The following is an 18101-nucleotide window of genomic DNA, read 5'->3' as shown; positions in this document are numbered from 1 at the left end:
GAGTTACCGGCTGCTGGTGGATCTGCAGCAGCGGCTGGGGGTGGGGAGCCTAGTCTCTGTGGATGAGTGTGGACAGGGGGTGGGGGCCTGTGCCTGTGGCTCACGGTATTTTTCCACCCGCTCCTGTGCCTAATGGCTTCCCTGGCTGTCGGCCTTCCACTCCGCTCCCGCCTTTGACCTGGTGGGGCAGGGACCAAATCTGAGGGCGAAACGCGGTGGGGAGCGAAGGGCAGACTTTTCCGCCGCGCCGCCTACTCGGGTGTGGCCGCGGGAAGAGTGAGGGAGTGCGCGCATGCGGTGTGTGCGCACGCGCAGGGGCTGGGGGGCCCGCGGCGGGGTACCCCCCCCTCCCGGCCAGGGCCTAAGACTCCAGCCCCGCTCTCCGCGCCTTACTTCTCTGGGGCACCTGTCCACTGCTCCTGTCTCAGAGAAGGAAGGGGCGGCGGAAGGAGCCTTTGGAAGCAATACCCAGAACAAATTTAACCAGGAACACAAGATCTATGAGAAGAAAGAAATGAAATTTTCGAGAAAACGTACACGACGCCTGAATAAATGCAGAGTAAAGACAGATCCCTGTCCTCTCCTGGAGGAAAGGACTCTATGCCAGTTCTCCCCAGGTGAGTTTCTAGTGCCAAGTGAGTTTCTAGTGAGTTTCAGGGCAACCCCAGTCAGGGTTCAAAAAGGTTTGTTTTCCAAAGCCTGACATAAGGGAGTCTAAATTTCTGACAATTGGAAATGTACAATAGCCTTGACATGTTTGTACAGGAACTTGACGAGGGGAGATTGGCTATTAAAGTCTAACACGGTAGTAATTAAAACAGTGCGATATTGTTTTAATATCACAATAGGAATAGGAAAATAGATCAGAGAAATAGAATCCAGTAACGAAGATTCTTACAAGAGTATGAAAAGTTCCCAATTATTAAGAAGCTAAACCTTAGAAAAATGAGTGAAGGGTTTAGGGTAATTGACACGAGAACTAGAGTGAGGACCACTGTGTTCCCTGGTGTTCCCTTAGCAGCACGCACCTGGCAAGCACACCAAACACGTTTGTTGAATAACTGAATGCGTCACTGGTAATCAGCAAATTGAAACAACTACATACCATGTTTTACTTACCAATTTGGCAAAGATTAGAAACAAATTAATAATGCGAATATCCTGTGTTGGCAAGAGTGTAAGGAAATGAGTGCTGTTGTGTGTTGATGTGGTAATCAGCAAATTGAAACAACTACATACCATGTTTTACTTACCAATTTGGCAAAGATTAAAAACAAATTAATAATGCGAATATCCTGTGTTGGCAAGAGTGTAAGGAAATGAGTGCTGTTGTGTGTTGATTGTGACAGTGTGAACTGATAACAGTCTTTTGTGGTTTGTGATAGCACAAAATTGAAAACAGCACAAATGTACAATACTAGGGGCTCACTAAATAAACAGGGATTAAATAAAACAAGTCAGTTTCTTGTCTGGAGAAAGCACACTAGGGGGTAGATCCACGTGTCCAGACACATCCTTGGGTGTGAACAGCCACAATTCACCAACTCTGACACCATTTATATCTTTAAAAAGTTTGAGTCTGTACCAGTGTGTGCAACCAAAGCATGAAAGGCCCAAGGCAGACCCAGCAGGCAGTAACAGTGGGACCTCTGAGGAGGGGTGGAATTTACTCCTGACTTTCGAGATAGGAAGGAGCATCTTGGAGGGGAAAGCGGCCCTGGGCAAGTGTTCTTTCTTTCTAAAACCTTCCTTCTCTTTCACGCTGGAAAATTAAGCACGCCTCCTGGTGGAGGGAAAGAAAAAGGGGACAAGAAAAGGGGTCAGAGGAGAATAAAGTGGGGGTGCCGGCCCAAAGAAACCCAGATGAGAGGATTCCAGGAACTGGATACTGCCCATGTGGTCCCTGTGATCTCCTCCCCCAGTCACTTTCTGCTGGGTGATGTCTCCCCTGGCTGCTAGGGGCCACCTCCCCTCGTGCTGATGATGGTCAGAAGGGACCTTTATTGTCTATGCTCAGCTTTGCACACACAGGTCCCCATCCCGGGGACCTCCTGCCTCCCTCATCTCTTATTTCTCAGGTGATACCTTCCCTGACCCCACCCAGGCCATACCCCTTGCTGTTAAATTGCAGTACCCCAGACCTCACCTTCCTATTAATACAGCTGCCCCTTGAAATTCAGGTTGGCCATCCACCTAGGCTGTGGCCCCCTTGAGGGCAGCATAGTGCCTGTCTTGCTCACTGTTGCACCCGGTGCCTAGGACATGCCTGGCACCTAAACAGATGTTAGAGCACTTGGGGGCCATGGCCTGTGCCAGAGGTGGCAGGCCAGGGCACTGAAAGGTTGGAGGCCAAGCAGAGGGCCTTTATTAATGAGGCAGACAGAAACACATATTTACACGGGCCGCGCGGGGACATTAAAAGAAGCAGGGGCAGGGATGGGAGGTCCCGGCTCAGACGAGTTCCACCTTGGAGTTGGGGTACACTGCCACCACGTCGTAGCCCTCGGGCGGCTTGACGCGAGCCTTGGCGTGGTTCTCGCAGTAGAGCCGCTCATCCAGAAAGAAGTAACCGCGCTGCTTGAGGTTCAGGCCGCAGTCGCTGCACATGAAGCACTCAGGGTGGTAGAGCTTGTCGCGTGCCTTGACGATGGTGCCCCTGATGGGGGAACGGGAAAGGACAGCGTCGTCGGGTGACTAATGGATGCGCGGGCCCATCCAGGGACCTAGGAGGTGGGCGGGGTGGGGCGGGTACTCACACGATCCCGTGGCCGCAGCGCGTGCACTCGGGCAGCCCCTGCAGGCCACTCAGCGGAGCGCCCAGCTTGCCGGCCGTGGGTTTGAGGTTCCGGGGGCCGCTGGGCCCGGGCCGCTCCCCTGAAACCCGGAGCGCAGGTGGCATGAGCCCCGCGCGGAGGTCAGAAATCCATTTCTTCGGGGTGTTGTGTCGGGCCCCGCTTCCAGAGCCATCGGCACCAAGACTAGGGAGGGGTTTGGCGGGCGTGGGGAGAGGGGCAGCGACAGAGCGGTGGAGTGGGAATCAGAACTCGCGGGCGCAGGGAGGGTGTGGGAACAGGCCGTGTAGACCGAGGAGGGGCAGATGGCTGGGAGGCTGGACATGGGGTCGCTAGGGGCATGGCAAGTTGCGGGGGCGGGGGCGGTTCCAGGCACCGCACCGCAGGGAGCAGGGAGGCAGATGAGGAAGGTGGAGGGAGTCTTACCGCCCTCACCGGCCTCCAGCATGCCCTGCAAGTAGCGGAAAGAGCCTGACTGCTTGGGCTCCGCGGCAGCTGGCTCGGCTGGCTCTCGTAGCATCCTGTACACCTCCGAGCCCAGGTCAACTCTGCAGTCCCGGCTCCACGGGAGGCCTCTGGCTGGGTCAGCGCTGGGAGGGAGAGAGAGATGGAGAGGGGACGGGGTTGCAGTTCCAGCCTTCACTCTGCCAGCTCTGAGGTCTGTCTGGTGAGGCTATTTATTTATTTACTTATTGGTAAGGCTTTATGAGTCAGAATGCAACCAGGTGAGAAGAAAGGATCAAGTGTCGGGGGTCAGGATGGGACTTGGTGAGATTTGAGGGATCAGGGATTAAGACAGGATCTGGGTGTGGCTTCAAAGGCCAAGTCTGGCCTCTGTACTACCTGGGGGGTGGAGACACGTGCAGGGTGCTCATATGGGCTGGCAGAGTGGCCTCATTGCTGCTGCCATTGTAAGGGACTGGAAGGCGAGGTGGATGCCCATACGAAGATCCCAGGCCTGATTTGCCATCTTCTGGCCCAATCCCGGTGGCTGAGGATCGCCTGCTGGTCACTGGACTGCCATCCTATGAGAGACAGGACTAAGGCACTGGGAGACCCTCTGGCCATTCCTTGTCCACCCCACCTCCACCCTGCTATGCCACTCCTTGGTGGATGCTGGCTGGCTACCTCTGCTCTGGTGCCCAGCCAGGAAAGAAGTCTGTGGGGGAAGACATGAGCCATAGGCCTGGTTCAGCCCCTGCAGAAATGAGAAATGCCTGTGGAAAGTCAGACACAAAAACCTGAGTGCCTGTGACTCAACCTGGGCTTGTGAGTACTGTGGTGGTTCTGACCACCAGCACTCATAAGGGATCATGTTGGGGTAGGCTCATTCCCAAAAGCCTTTTAAGGGCAGCATGGCTACAGCAGAATGTGTGGCTTCCTGACAGAGGTGGTCCCAGTGCAGAGACTTCTCCTCTGCCAGAACTGTCCATGCTGGGTACTGTGGGCCCATGGCTGGGAACACAAAAAGGTAACTCCTGTCCTTTAGCCAGAGAAAGGTCCTCAATTGCTGACATGAGGTTAGCCCCTTCTGGGCTTGCACCTGTGCCCCCATTTCCTGTGGCCTAGACCACATGGGTAGCCTTCTGTAGGCATACCAGATGAGGGGCAGAGGCTGGGCCAGGGCTCAAGGTTCCTTGCCTCACTTCCCCATAGCCAGCCTTGTGCCCATGCCTGAAACATTTGGGGAGAAGTGCCCTGAACATGTCCTCTCAGCCCATGAAGAGATGGAAGTATCTCTGAGAGTGTGGGTCTGAGTGGGGACTGGGTGTCTCTGTCCCTGCAGAGTCCAGAGCTGTGCTGCCGCCAGATTGCAGGCACACACAAGCACACCCACAGCAATGTAAACAGAGGTGTACACATTCTCACAAGTAAGTTTGAAAGCATACACAAGCACCAGCCAGTCCACCTGCACATACTTAATCACATATACATGTTTACATACACGGTCACGCTTAGCTTTATGATGGGGCTACATTCTGAGAAATGCATCATTACATGATTTCATCATTGTATGAAAATGTATTATGAAAGGGACCAGCAATGAATTTTCCTATTATCTACACTGGCTACAAGTTGCATGAGAGTGGGCCCTCTATTTACATTACTAAGTCTCTCCATGCCTCACTTTCCTCATCTGTTAAATGGGAATTATAATAATACCACCACCACCCAAAAAGAATACCACCCCCACAAAGTTATGAAAATTAAATTACAGGTAAGGATTGTGCCTGGCACTCAGCAAGCACCCAGTTAATGTTAGCTAACTGTTATTAACTATTATTTTGCTATGGGGATGGGTGGGAATCATTTAAAAATACAAGAATTCTAAAGTAGACAACAACCATCACTTGGGGTCAGACCTAATGTGTCAAATTCTAGGCTTTCTATCTTTTTTTTTTTTTTTTCCCTTTTTATCTTTTTTACTGACTGGCAATGGGATTGCAACCCTCGGTGTTGCTCCTGCACCGCGCTCAGCCAGTGAGCGGAACCAGTCTCCACATGGGATCCAAACCCTTGGCGGGAGAGCCACTGTGCTCCCAAGCAGCGCACTCTCCAGTGCGCCACCGGGCCGGCCCATAGGCTTTCTATCTTAAAGGTCTGAGCTACCTTTGGGAGGGTCACCCTGTGGGTAAGCTAGGCACTCCTCAACACACTCTGCAGTAGGTTTGTTTACACCAGCATCACCACAAACACATGAGTAATGCATTTTGCTAGGACCTTATGATGAAAGAAAAAAGAAAAAGAAAAAAAAAAAAAAGACCTTATGATGGCTACAGTGTCAGTAGGCGATAGGAATCTTTCAGCTTCTTTACAATCTTATGGGACCACTGTCATATATGTGGTCTGCCGTTGACCAAAACGTTGTTATGTGGTGCATGACTGTACTGTACTTGGAGCCACCACTAGTCACACTGGGGATGGCCATGGTGGCTCCAAGGCTGAGACTGGGCTGGCGGCCAGAGCAGCCTGACTTTAGGGTGAGGCCTGAGTCCAGGCCATGTGATGGGTCTCAGCCTCAAGCTGGGAGGCAACATGCAAATCTCCTCTCTGTTCTAAGGTGTGAACAGGGAGACTGGGTGGGGAGAAAAGGATGCCTACCCTTGTGGGAAAGAGCCAGGCTTGGACTCAGGCAGTCTGTAGCACTGGGACACAGTCATACCTGCAGGGCCCTGCCCTGACTGCCCCTGCTTTCTGCAGGTGGAAGCTTGGAGAATGGGCAGGCCAGCAGACAAGTGGGCCCCCTCATTTCCCCTACCCCAACAGACAAAGGGGAGGGTCTTGCTGCGCAGGTGGGCCCCTATGAAGGCAGCAGCAGCAGGAAGAACCCCTCAGCCCAACAAAAGCCCCTGAGAAACCTGAGCACTCTCACACATGTGTCTGTCGGGCAGGCAGGCAAGCAGGGCTGGCTTCTAATGGAGACCATATGGGCTGTGGTCGGTGGAGGTGGGGCTGGGCCTCTAGGAGGAGGCTTCAGTGGGAAGGGGGAGTGAGAGTCAGAGGACCGGGGACTGGGAGGAAGGAGACCCTCATTCATGCTCACCCAGCAGGATGTGGGAATCTACTGTAGGGTCATCAGAGCTATCCCATGGCCACCCATTCAGTAGCCTCTCTAGGTCTGAACTTAGTGGTTAGGACACACGTGGTGATGTCAGTTTTGGTTCAGGTTCTAGCTCTATCATTCACTAACTGGGCAAGTTATTTCACCTCTCTGAACCTCAGTTTCTTCATCTGTGAACTGGGAACGTGATGGTCTCTATATCGTAAGTTCCTTGTGGGGATGAAATAAGACAATTGCTTACAAGGTGCTTAGCATAGTGCCTGGCACACAGCAAATGCCCATTGGATGAACGGCTGTCATGGTATCATGGGAATTCCTGAGCCCCCATCCCTGGATTTCCCCTCTCTGTGTACCTCATACCATATGCTCCTCCCCTCTGCTGCTGAGATGGTTGTAGCCTCAGTGGGTTTTTCAGCAGAATGGGGGTAACTACCTACTTGCTCATCAGCCCCCACATGACTAAAGTCAGATTTTGGGGCACTCAACTTGGATGGAGGCAGGTGCTGAGTCCAGATAAGCAGGTGGCATCTCTCAGAGGCTAAGTTCCAGCACTCTTCTGTTTGGAGGACAGGCTGAGTGTGTAAGGACTGTCTATTCCACCTGGCTTGCTTCTACCCATCACCTGGTTCTTAGCTTAAATGCCACCCCCTCCAGGAAACCTTTTCTTACCACCACTCTTCCTCTACCCTGGGCTGGGTCATGTGCCTCCTGTGTTCCCACATAAGACGGGAGATGAGGGGGGTCTCATATGACCCCACAGTGAGGTGGCCCTGCAGCTCCAGTTGGCTCTGTCCCATCCCACTTGGAGATGCATGCCAGAGGCACCTTGTGCTGGTCCTATGGCCAGCTGTGGTTTTCTCCTCCTCCAATGGATCGCTACCCCACCCCCGCACCTCCCGCAGGCAGAGGGTGGGAGCAGGTAGGGACAATGGGCCCTGTGTCTGTGTTAGCCAGGTCACAGCCCTGCAGGGGCGGGGTGGGGTGTTTTTGTCACCACCCATGGAGCCCATGACCTTTTAAGTACAAAAGGGGGGCAGCAGCTGAGGGGCTACCCTGTTGCTTGTGGAAAATCCCTCCCCCTCCAGCCTGGTCTTCGAGGCCACTGGCAGCCTGTTCTTCAAGGGAGTCAGTGAGGATAAGTGTAGGGGCAGGGGAGTGGCTCTACAGCCCCCAGTGCCCCAGGCCCACTGGCCCTGAGCCTCTCCTGGAGAACTGAACGCAGCTGAGCTTCAAATTTCAAAGCTCAGGGCCCCTGTCCTGTCTATCCTGGCACTGCCACCTCTGAGGGAAGCTGGGCATACACATGAGCTGGGGGCCTGCACTATGCTGCTCCCTTCCGCCTGGCTCAGGTCAAACCTGGCCCCCTCTTGCCCACGCCACTAGGGCCTCAGGTCAATGGGGCCAACAGAGCAAGCTTCTGAGACACAGAAGTGGCATTAATACCTGCAAGAATATCTGAGATGCTCGACAAAGGAAACCAAGAGTCTCTCTGTGGCCCTGCCCCACCACCCCATCCTTGGCCTCTGCCCTTCTACTCCTCTCACCTCGCTCTCCCTTCCCCTGGACCCTTCTGTTCTCTGAACCTGTGGTGCACAGTGTCAGCTCTGAGCCTTTGTATGTGCTTCCTAAGCACATTTCCTCTCCCCACGCCTATTTGCCTGCCTTATTCTTCCTAGGCCTCCAGGTCTTGGCTTGGATACCCCTCCAGGAAGCCCTCTCTCACCCCTTGACTGGGTCATGTGCCTACTCTGGGCTCCTTTGGCCCCTGGCTGCCCCTATCCCAGAACTTTTAAGGGCCTCTCCCCTGCCAAAATGGGCACTCCCTGGCATGTGGTAAGCATCTGGCCTCAGGGATGTAGGCCAAGGCAGGGTAGGGAACAAATGTTAGAGCAAGATGGGAACTGGGGTAGATGGTGAGGGAGGAGCCAGGGCAGATCCTTCTCTCTGATTCAGTGAAGCCTCATCTCCCTGCTCTGATCCTTTCCTTCCATGTCGAGAGAGTGGATGAAAGTAGGCTCAGGAAGCCAGGGGCCCACATTCAGGGTCCCATATTTCTGGCTCCATCAAAGACCAGCACAGAGTCTCCACCTTGCCCAAACTCTGTGGCCTAGAGACGTTGAGCTGGTTCTGTGGCCCAGAGATATCTTGCCCTCTTGGCTACTCTTCATGCCCATGGCAAAACGAGGCCCTAGAACTGCCTGGCCCCGTCACTGTCCTTGAGGCAGGACCATAGCCATGACTCCTGCCATACACAGAAAGGTGACTGAGCAGACAGGCCTGCAGCCTGAGATCTGCTAGGTGCAATCACAGGATGGCCAGGAGAGAGCTTCAGCCTTTGATAGGGCTAGGATGAGACAGAGGAGTGTCCCATAGCCTGAGGTCCCTCCACAGGCTGAGGTTGCCACCCCCTACACCCCCACCAAGCCTGGGGACTTCTTCCTCATCTGGCATCACTGAGCACCACAGTGAACTCCAGCTGGGTGGATAATAACCCTGAACCAAGGCCTAGCCCAGCCCCTGCCTATCATAGGCCCATTTGTCCAGAATCCAGGACTGACTGGAGTAGAGACAGAGCCCCCAGCAGGTGCTCATCATTCCAAGAAACACAGGATTGGGTATAGGCATGGCCCAGAGAAATCTTCTGTTTCAGTCTCTGTCCTGGGCATCTGAGAGCCACAATGAGGACACCCAGTGCAGGTGAACAAGTGGACCAAGCCTGGCAAGATAAGAATCTGGGCTATCTCTCAGCCAGGTAAGGAGATGTGTATACATACCTGGGCCTCAGGGTCGATGTGGATCCTGTGTGCCTGAGCCTTGCTGTCATCAGGGGCAATGGGCCAGCTCCTGACCTCAGGCCTGTGGCAGGAATTGGGATGGTCAGATACGTCTGCCTACCATGCCCATGAACCAGCACCAAGAGGGGCTGGTCCCAGAGCCATCTAGGACTAGGCCTGGAGCTCTGCAGGAAGAAAGCCACCATCCCAGCACTTTCCCCATACCACAATGGTGACTGTGTGGAAAGGAGTCACAACTCTAGCCTGGAGCAGGGCTGTGTGCCCCTTTCCTCACCAGACCCCATCCCTCTCCATCCAGGAGAGGTTGCAGCAGGCCCCATCCCTCTCCAGCCAGGTTCCTGGAGAGGTTGCAGCAGGACCCCTGCAGCTTCTCCACTCATCCATCCTCCCTGTGGCCTACAGAAGCTCAGCTCAAAGAGGCCCAGCTTAAAGAGGCCCAGCTCACAGCAGGGCAAGCCAGGCCTCACAACTGATCACAGCTGGGAGCCTATCCACTCATCCCTTGGCTATCCATAGCCTCTGGTGGGGCCTGGGGTCAGGCGTCCATTGGCTTGGGGGAGGCAGAATGGAGGCTCTGAGGGGTGCGCCTCCTCTCTTGCTGCTGCTGTCAGCAGAGTCATCACCGATGTCTGCCCAGCCCAGATGGGAAACAGGCCATTAGGAAATTCCTGCTTCACCATAGAAACCAAAAGCCAAACACCACTCAGGAGGGAGAAAAACATCATAAACCTGCTATAAGCAGGGCAGGCAGGCTACGGGCCTGGGGCCCAGCCCTGCCACTCAGTAGCCTGTGAGAAGACAGGCCAGGAGGGAGCATGGGTCCTGGACTGGCAGGTGGGTGTGAAGTGAGGCTGGTTAGACCAAAGGGAAGAATGTTCCCCAACCCTCCCCAAGAGGCCTCCTGGGCCTTCTTGAGGTCTTACCACTGGCCTAGCAGCTCAACCCTGCCTCTCTCCCCTTCTCAGCTGAAGGTTTTAATAATCTGTCTATACTTGTAGTCCAAACTCATTCTGCACTTTCTCACCTCTGCCCATTCCTTAGCCCCTTGAAAGCTACCCCTCTATTCCCTAGCCTTTGGGGGCCCTTGGCATCAAAGCTCTGCTGCCCCAGGGCAACACCAACCTATGGCCTCTGTCTCTAGCCCCTCAGCCAGGCTCCCAATGATTGCCCTAACTCACAGCTCTAACTATGGCCTCCACCAACCCACAACTCTGCTGGGATGAACCTGAAACACCTCGTATGGCTATCTCGCCTTATATTCCCTGAAGTTCTGCCCAAAAGAGCAGTACAAGCCTGAGGTCTGAGGGCCAGAGGGCAGAAAATACCCAGAGCCATGGGGGTGGTCCAAGGCATCAAATCAGATTGAAGGGCTTAGTCATGTGTCAACCCCCATTCCAGGCCTCTACATCAGGCTGGGCAAGTGGCTCCACATGCCCATCTTTAAAATAACAGCCAAAGGGTGGGCTGTATAAGGGCACCTAGGACCACACATGATGGGCAACAGGGACTCCATCAGTGGCCTGAGGGTTGGAGTTGGTGCCAGGAAGGTCCTGGACCTATGGAACATGCCCAGGAAGTATGGGCTCCAGACAAAATAAGCCTAGTGAGGAAGCTGGGCCTTTACTACACTTTTCATTCTGTGGGGAAGTCTGGGGTGATTACAGCCTTCTGTACATGAGATGGCAGGCAGGGAAGCTGGTCTGGGTAGAGCCCTGGGCATGAGAGCACATAGTAGCTCACCCCAGCCAGCTTACCAAGCTTACCATAGGGCCCAAAGTTGGGGAGAGGGTGTCTCTGGGGTTCAGGCATAGGATAGGGAGCAGGATCAGAGGCCTTGTAGGTGGAAACATGTCCAGGAGAAGAAATGTTGGCCCAGAAGGTCAAGGTGGCCCTCATGTCTTGATCCCCCAGAGAATGCATGTGTGAGAGCTGGAGCCAGGGGGCAGAAGATGGACTCAGGTTTTCACTATGACTGAGCAGGCCTGGTACATCATCATCACTCAATGCCCAGATCAAAAGAAAGTCCCCATTTTGGGGTTGAGGAAGTTAAGGGCTCAGAGAGTAAATCACTTGCTGGAGGATGGCATAGTTCTCAAGTGCAGAGCGGGGACTGGAACCAAGTTCTGTGATAGTAGAGAATGTGCTCTCATCTGCTCCATGGTCAGGTTGCATTTGGGGGCTGAAATGCCCAGAGTGGAACAAGTCAGTGGACATGGATGGGCCTGGCTCTATCCCTGCCTGGTCTGGAACAAATGGCCAAGGTAGGAAGGAAGGAAGGAAGGAGGGGGGACCTCGCCCCCCTCCCCCTCACCGCTGACATAATTCTGTCTGGGAATCTCTTGACTCAGGCCCCCTGTGAGCCTCCCCCACTCTACTACTACCAGGGCTGACCTTGTTCAGTCATACAGAGTCAAAGCTGGAGGTGAGTCAGGGCCCAGGAACCCAGCCAAGCAGGAAGGCTTCAGATGCTGCTTGTGGGTAGAGCAGTGCTGACATTTCCCCCCTCCAGTCCATTCTTCAGTCTGGGAGAGAGTGATGAATGTGATCCCTTTTTATGGGAAAGGAAACACAGGCTCATAGAGGTCATCTGGTACCTAAGACCTCAGTCTGGATGAGGACCAGCTCTGCTTAACTCCTGGGCCGGGGTGTCCTCACCATATGCCAAGTGGAGCGTACAAGGCCCTGGACTTGCAGCTGGGCCCACTCAGTGCAGAGAGCACAGCCAGGGGTCCTGACATCAACCCAGACCTGGACATGGGCCAGGCACAAATGGGAGCTACCTCAGAAGCCTTCCCACTAGGTTTAATGGCTCCGAGCCAGTGGATCCCCTCCTGCCCTGCCAGCTCTAGGGCATGGTTAGCCGTGCTGTGGTTTGGGGAGGGTTAGCCCACACACTTCCACAAGGGATTGTGGAAAGTCCCTGTTAGCAGTGAATATGGAAGAGCTGAGCAATTGTCTGAATTCTCTGGATCAAGGCAGGGCAGGGAGGCGGGGAGAACCCACTCAGCCAGGTTAGGCCAGTGGCCTGTCAGAGCTGACTAAAAACCCAGGATCTGAGCAGGGCTGGGGAACCCCCAGGTGGACCTTTTATCCTAGGACCATCTATGAGGCGCAGACAGAGCTTGGTGACCCCAAGCCCCATCTTATGGGCTTCATGATGGGCTTCACAGCATTACACAGTTCATGGCAGGAAGCTTCCCCCAAATCCAGATTTAACCAGGGTAGAGGCATGGGATACGGTGGGAACAACTGAGGCAGGGCAGCTGTGGGGCTGGTAAGAGAGGTAGGCAGCCAAGTAGAGGGACTGGAGTCTTTAGGGGTGAGAGAGATCTGAGGTCTAATTTTGCTGCCCTCCTCCCTTGCTATGTGCCCTTAAGCACCCTCTAACCTTTTTGAGCCTCAGTTGTCTCATCTGTAAAGTGGAGACTATTAGGTTTTACCTTTTTAAGTTGGCTTGAGGGTTAAATGAGCTGTTGGACAAGAAACTGCTTTGAAATGGTCATCAAGCCGGTCACTTGGGGGAGAGGAGAGGAGAGGACTGAAATACTCAGGAGGCTACTCAAGGTCTTATTTCAGCTTCCTGAAATATCTGCCATAAGTGCCCCAATGTACTTCTAGCCTTGAGTTAAAAGGGGGCTTCTTCCCTTCTTAAGCTACCCCCAGCTCTCTACAGTACCTGCCAAGCCCCCATGAAAGCACTACTCCTTAGGACTGTGCCTGGATGGGGTGCCCAGCGGCTAAGCAGGGAGGCTGTGTGAAGCCCAGCTCACCCAGGATGCTGGCTGCCCATCACTGCCACCCTATCCCGCACTCTCCCCTCATCATTCCAGCCCCACCTGCACTGTGCATACCTGCTCACGGAGAGTGTGAGGTGATCGTGGCAGCCCTTGATGCGGTTCTGTGCCTCCAGGTGAGTCATGAGCTCTGTGCTCTCACCATTGATGGCCTGGATCAGGTCTCCTGGGCACAGGGCGGCCAGTGCAGCCTTGCTGCCAGCATGGACCTGTGGGCAGGCAGCCAGATGGCTGGGTACAGTCATTATGTGGCTTTGATGAAGAATCTACTCTAGCCCTCCTCTAACCTCAGAACCTGGCCAGTGTGGCCTTGCTGCCAGCGTGATGTGCAGGTGGGCAAAGCCAAGAGGCTGGCTGAGGTCCCTGAGTGGCTTTGCTTCAGCCTCTGCTCTAAGCGTCCTCAACTCCAGCACCTGGAGGCCTGGTGGGGTATAAAAGTATGTGAGAGGGGCTTCCTCTGGACTGGGACAAGTGGGATATCACTCTTGCAGCCTGCATATGTGCCCATGCAAGGGACACACAGACACACAGGAACATATGTGCTAGCAGATCCATAGAGCATGGACATGTCACAAATACCCTACACAGACAATGCTCTACCTAGCCAGCCTGCATAGCAGCCCCTTGACCAAACATTCAAACCCTACCTGTTTGATCTCACCTCTTGTATACACCCTCACATTCACTCCGCCCTCCCACCTTCTGTCCTGACCATCTAAATGTCGGCCAGTTACTCACAGGCACCACATAACTTTCACCTCCACACTTCTGTACATGCTGTTCCCTCTGCCTGGAGAGGAAGATTCTTTCCTTTGACTCCCAAACTGTATTTACTAGCTTACTACTCCTCATTCTTCAGGTCTCAGTCTAGAGGCCATTTCCTCTGGGAGACTCTCCTTTGGGCTCTTAGTACTCTGTGTGCCCCCATTACCATCTTTGCCTCCCAAAATTGTTGATGCCTCATCACAATTAAAATGGGAAGTCTGAACATCACCTCCCCAGGCAAGTCCAGGATCCTGTAGTCCCAGCTGCCAGCCTGCATTCCAGGGTCACAATTCCACCTCCACTTCCCCTGCATGACAGGCACTCTGGGCTACCCCCAGAGAGTCAAGCAGTGTTCACATCTGGAGACTTACAATGCTGGTCATCTGATGAAGGCCACGTGAGGGGGGTGGGAAAAGACAGAGAGACCTGACTAAGCAACCCAAGGAAATTCAGGCAACAGGGCACCCTTCACCCCGTCTCGGCCCCAACACAGCCATTGGAAATAGACTTGAGGAACCCTCATTCTTACCCAGCCTCTCCAGCCAGTGCCCAGCTGTGGCTCAGGAGCTGCCAGTGACCCTATTCCTATCGGTGGGAGTGGGAGCTCCTGGAAGCCCAGCCAGGCTCCCCAGTAGTGAGTGGACAAAGCTGAGGAACTGGCAGCACCTTGGCTGGAGGCCTGGTGTGGGCACTGCCCAAGCTGACCTGCCCTGAAATAGACTGCCTCAAGGAATGTTCCTCTTCTGAAGGATGACACCCTCACCCAACCAGAAACCATTAATTTTCACTTGTAAGGCGAGAACACCTGCACGAACCTGTCCTCCTGGGGGAGACACCCACTTGGCATCATCCCACCCTCCTCTGCTGGCCCCCTGCCCTTCATGGATACCTGCTCTGTGCCAGGGCCTGGGCTCAACGCTTTACCTGTAACTAGCTCATGGCAACCTCTCAACTACCAGTGAGGCAGAGGCTGTACTCAGCCCTACTTTACAGATGAAGAAAGAGAGGCTTGGGGGGAGGGGGTGCCTTGCCCCGGTCCCCTCACTGGAGAGGAGTCTTCTTCCTCAGGGGGTGGCTAGCTGCAGGATGACTCAGCCAGCATAAGGGGTGCATTCAGGCCCCTGTGGGCGGAGGAAGTTCTTGAAAACAGGGGTGGCTGGGATGCTGCCAGCTCCATTTAGCTAGGGGAGTTCTGGTCAGAGAGGGCATGGGGCCAGGAAACTGTGACTCTCCCAGCTGACTTCACATGTATTGTCTCATTAATATTCAAGGCAAGCCCATTTCTTAGATGAGGAAACTGAGGACTAGAGAAGTACAGAAGGACACTTAATTGATAACTAGCTGAATCAGGATCCCAATCCAGGCCAAGTGATTCCAAATCCAAACTTATGCTCTTAAACACTGTGCTTTTCTGCACAAAGGGAGTGACGGGAGAGAGAGTGTCCCAGGGAAGAGATAGTGTTCCAGGTACAAAGACCACCATGTATAATGGCTCATCTCGGAGAGAGAGTGGAAGGAGGTTTGTGAGGCTGGAGAATCATTAGTTAGGGGACAGTGGAAGAGATGAAGTCAGAGAAAAGGTAGCGACCAGATCTTGCAGGACCTTGGAGGCCCAGGTGAGAAGCTGGCATTTCTCCTGGGTGGTTGAGAACCATGGAGGGTTCTAAGCAGGGAAGTCATAGGACAGAGTTGAATTTAGGCCGATCCCTCTAGCTGCTGAATGCAAGATAAACAGATGAAAGAAAGGAGACGGGAGCAGTGAGGTTAGGTGGGAGACTGGGGCATGAATCAGGCCCCTCACCTATAACAGCTGCATTCCCAGCCCCTGTCCATTCAGCCCAGATGCTGTGATGGGCTTGGAGCCACAGTCACAGTCAGTGCCATATCGTCCTGCACAATCACAGCAAGCTCTAGACAGGCCTGGATTCCTGTCCTTGCTCTTCTTTTTTGGGTATGTTACCTTAACCTCTCTGTGTCTCAGTTTCCCCCTCTATAATTGAGGCCAGAGGGACTCCTTACTTCTAAGGGCTGTTGTGAATACTACCTGAGACAATCAGGGCATGTAAAGCTTCACAGGAGGCTGGGCATACAGTGGTTCTCATTCCAGTAACTGGTTGCTTGGGGGGCTGGTACCAACACCCATTAGGGTAGGGCCTGGCATGTCATGAATGCTCAGCCAAGGCCAGCAATCACTGCAGTTTGTCAGTGGGGAAGAAGCCCTGGCCAATGTTCCTGGGGATCCCTTGATGCTTCATTGGCCGAGATTGCAAGCCCCCAGCCCTGCCAGGCAGCCAGCCTCCTCCCTGTCTGCATGAGGCTGCCCCTCCCTACTGCGTCTCAGGTGGGGAAGGCCTTGGAATCATGGGAGGGGCTGGATCTTGAGCCCCCTTGGTGAGGACACTCCCACTATCATCAGTCCCTGTAGAGCTGCCCTGAGGTACCTGCTAGGCAAGCTCTGACCTGTGCCTCCCCAGCTCTGTAAATCTCCCCAGATCCCATCCAAACCCAGGCTTAGCCATCCTGGCTCCTTGGGCCTGAACTGCTGCCGCGTGACTTTGGGGCACAAGGGGGGCTCTTCCTGGCAAACCATCTCCCAGACTGTCTGCCTGCCTGGGGCCTATATCCTGATCAGCTCCAAACAAGGCCGCTGCTGCTGCTGCTGTGACGTGTGGAGACCTTTCCTCTGCGGGCAGGCGGCCGCGTGGGCAACAGATGTCTCAGCTCCCTGCCGCCTGCGGCCGTCAGCCGCCGCCACTGAGCCTGTCAGCGGCCTCACGCCCAGGGTGCCTGGCCTGCTGGCCGGCCTAGCGCCCCCACCAGCCAGCCTCTGAGGACACAGGCACACACACACACACACACACACACACACACACACACACACACACACACACACACACGCCAGCAGGGATCCCTCAGGGAAGCGGGAGATGAAAGTCTCCGGGTGTGTTGAAGGCCCTCCTCACTTGGCCCCAGAGACCTGGCTGTGAGGGCAGATGTGGGAAGCCTCCTAGGACAGCTGGGCCTGCCCGTCACCCTGGCTCCCAGAAATGGGATTCCATGATTCCATGCTCCACCCGGTGCCCACCCCCTCCCAAGAACTGGAAAGAAGTCTCTGAAAGTCCAGCCAGCTTGGCCCAAACTCCATGTCAAGAGGTGGCAGTAGGGTGGGGGAAAGTTGTTCTTAGTTCCCCTGACACAGGCCCCCAAAGACCAGAGCAGCCTGTGTGGGGGCAAGGGATGGCCCTCAGATGGTTCCCTCCAGACTGGGAGTGGCCAAGGACAGGACCTGGGTTCTCTCCTCTTCTGTCCGCTAGACTGGGGTCCCTCAAGGGCAGAGTCTGAGACCCCTCTGCTTCCTTCCAGAAAAGGGGACCCCAAGGCTGGCTAGGATTCCGTCTCTCCGACTAGGCCTGCTCCACAGGGCCTAAGTCCCCTACTCTGCTCCTCTGTTCTCACATTAGCCACCCTTCAGAGTTGTGCCCTCTCTTCTTCCTCCTCTGTCCCGAGACTGGGGGCAAGGCGGGGCTCTGGGAACTGGACTTGAGAAACTGGGCTGAAGCTACCCCGGTCCCCGGCCTTGTGTTGTCTTGCGCGGAGGGGAGTCTCACAACCTTATGGTCAAGGAAGCCAGAAAATTTCCCCTGGTCACTTCCCCTTAGGGTGACTGAGGTGGCAGATGAGAGATTGACCGAAGCCCAGAGTGAGAAGTGGATGGACCTTTCTCTTCTTAGATCCAGACCTCCCTGGGGTCAGTCACCCAGTTCTGACAGCAGGGACCCTTTGTAGGAGAAGGGGGCTGTCGGTCATTTTGCCTCAAATCTTCAGGCAGGGTTGGGTCTGAGGAGAGTTTCTGGTCCTCCGTAGAACTGTCCAGACCCCTGGCCACGTCTGCAGTCATTCCCTGGCCCACAGTGACGCCCCCTAAATGAGGCCAGCGGGGAGGCTGGTGTGTGAACACTCGGGAGGATTCTCCACGGGATTAGGCAGGCAGGCCCAGCGGGAAGGGGAGGGGGAGACGGGAACGGTTCTGCGCCCCCCGGAAGCCCCTCTACGGGTCACCCAGGCCAACCCTCTGCGTTCGAGCCTCGGACACGTCGGGGATCTGGGTCCCGTGCGGACCGCAAGGACCAGGTCTGAGACCCGGGACCGCCCCGCTGCCCCACGGCCGCCGGACTCACCCGTGAGATGGTGAGGGGAGCGCTGAAGTCCCGGCCGCCCACCAAGCGGAAGCCCCAGGGCGAAGGCCCGCGCAGGGTCACGGAGTGGGGCATCGCGGGCCGGAGCCTGACCGGACACTGAGGAGCCGCCGCCGCCGCCGCCGCCTGGACGCCGCGCCCCGCCCCCGGCTGCCCGCCCCGGACCCCCCTCCGCCGGGCCCCCGCCCCCGCGCCCT

The 18101-nt window shown here is 55.1% G+C and overlaps 1 protein-coding gene across 4 annotated transcripts in view; it reads right to left on the bottom strand.

Annotated features, from left to right (window-relative positions):
- Positions 1–1222: 1222 nt before the first annotated feature.
- The window catches only part of PDLIM4 (PDZ and LIM domain 4), an 18151-nt gene continuing 1272 nt past the window's right edge, over positions 1223–18101 (bottom strand). Inside the window, exons 1-8 of one of the 4 annotated variants that reach the window (XM_008593373.1) lie at positions 17887–18039; positions 13001–13152; positions 9129–9210; positions 3636–3817; positions 3219–3382; positions 2757–2874; positions 2147–2656; positions 1223–1783 (exon numbers count right to left, since the gene is read on the bottom strand). In XM_008593373.1, the coding sequence (XP_008591595.1) occupies positions 2452–2656; positions 2757–2874; positions 3219–3382; positions 3636–3817; positions 9129–9210; positions 13001–13152; positions 17887–17979 (996 nt within the window). In that variant the 5' untranslated portion in view covers positions 17980–18039 and the 3' untranslated portion in view covers positions 1223–1783; positions 2147–2451. Of the gene's footprint in view, positions 1784–2146; positions 2657–2756; positions 3383–3635; positions 3818–9128; positions 9211–13000; positions 13153–17886; positions 18040–18101 lie in introns of those variants that run through there. The other 3 variants (XM_008593374.1, XM_008593371.1, XM_008593372.1) reach the window with 3 other exon arrangements.

This window comes from Galeopterus variegatus, unplaced genomic scaffold (genome assembly GCF_000696425.1).
Source record: "Galeopterus variegatus unplaced genomic scaffold, G_variegatus-3.0.2 Scaffold9058, whole genome shotgun sequence".
Taxonomy (NCBI): domain Eukaryota; kingdom Metazoa; phylum Chordata; class Mammalia; order Dermoptera; family Cynocephalidae; genus Galeopterus; species Galeopterus variegatus.
The sequence above is the reverse complement of the archived record's forward strand: the minus strand, read 5'-3'. Positions and strand labels throughout refer to the sequence as shown.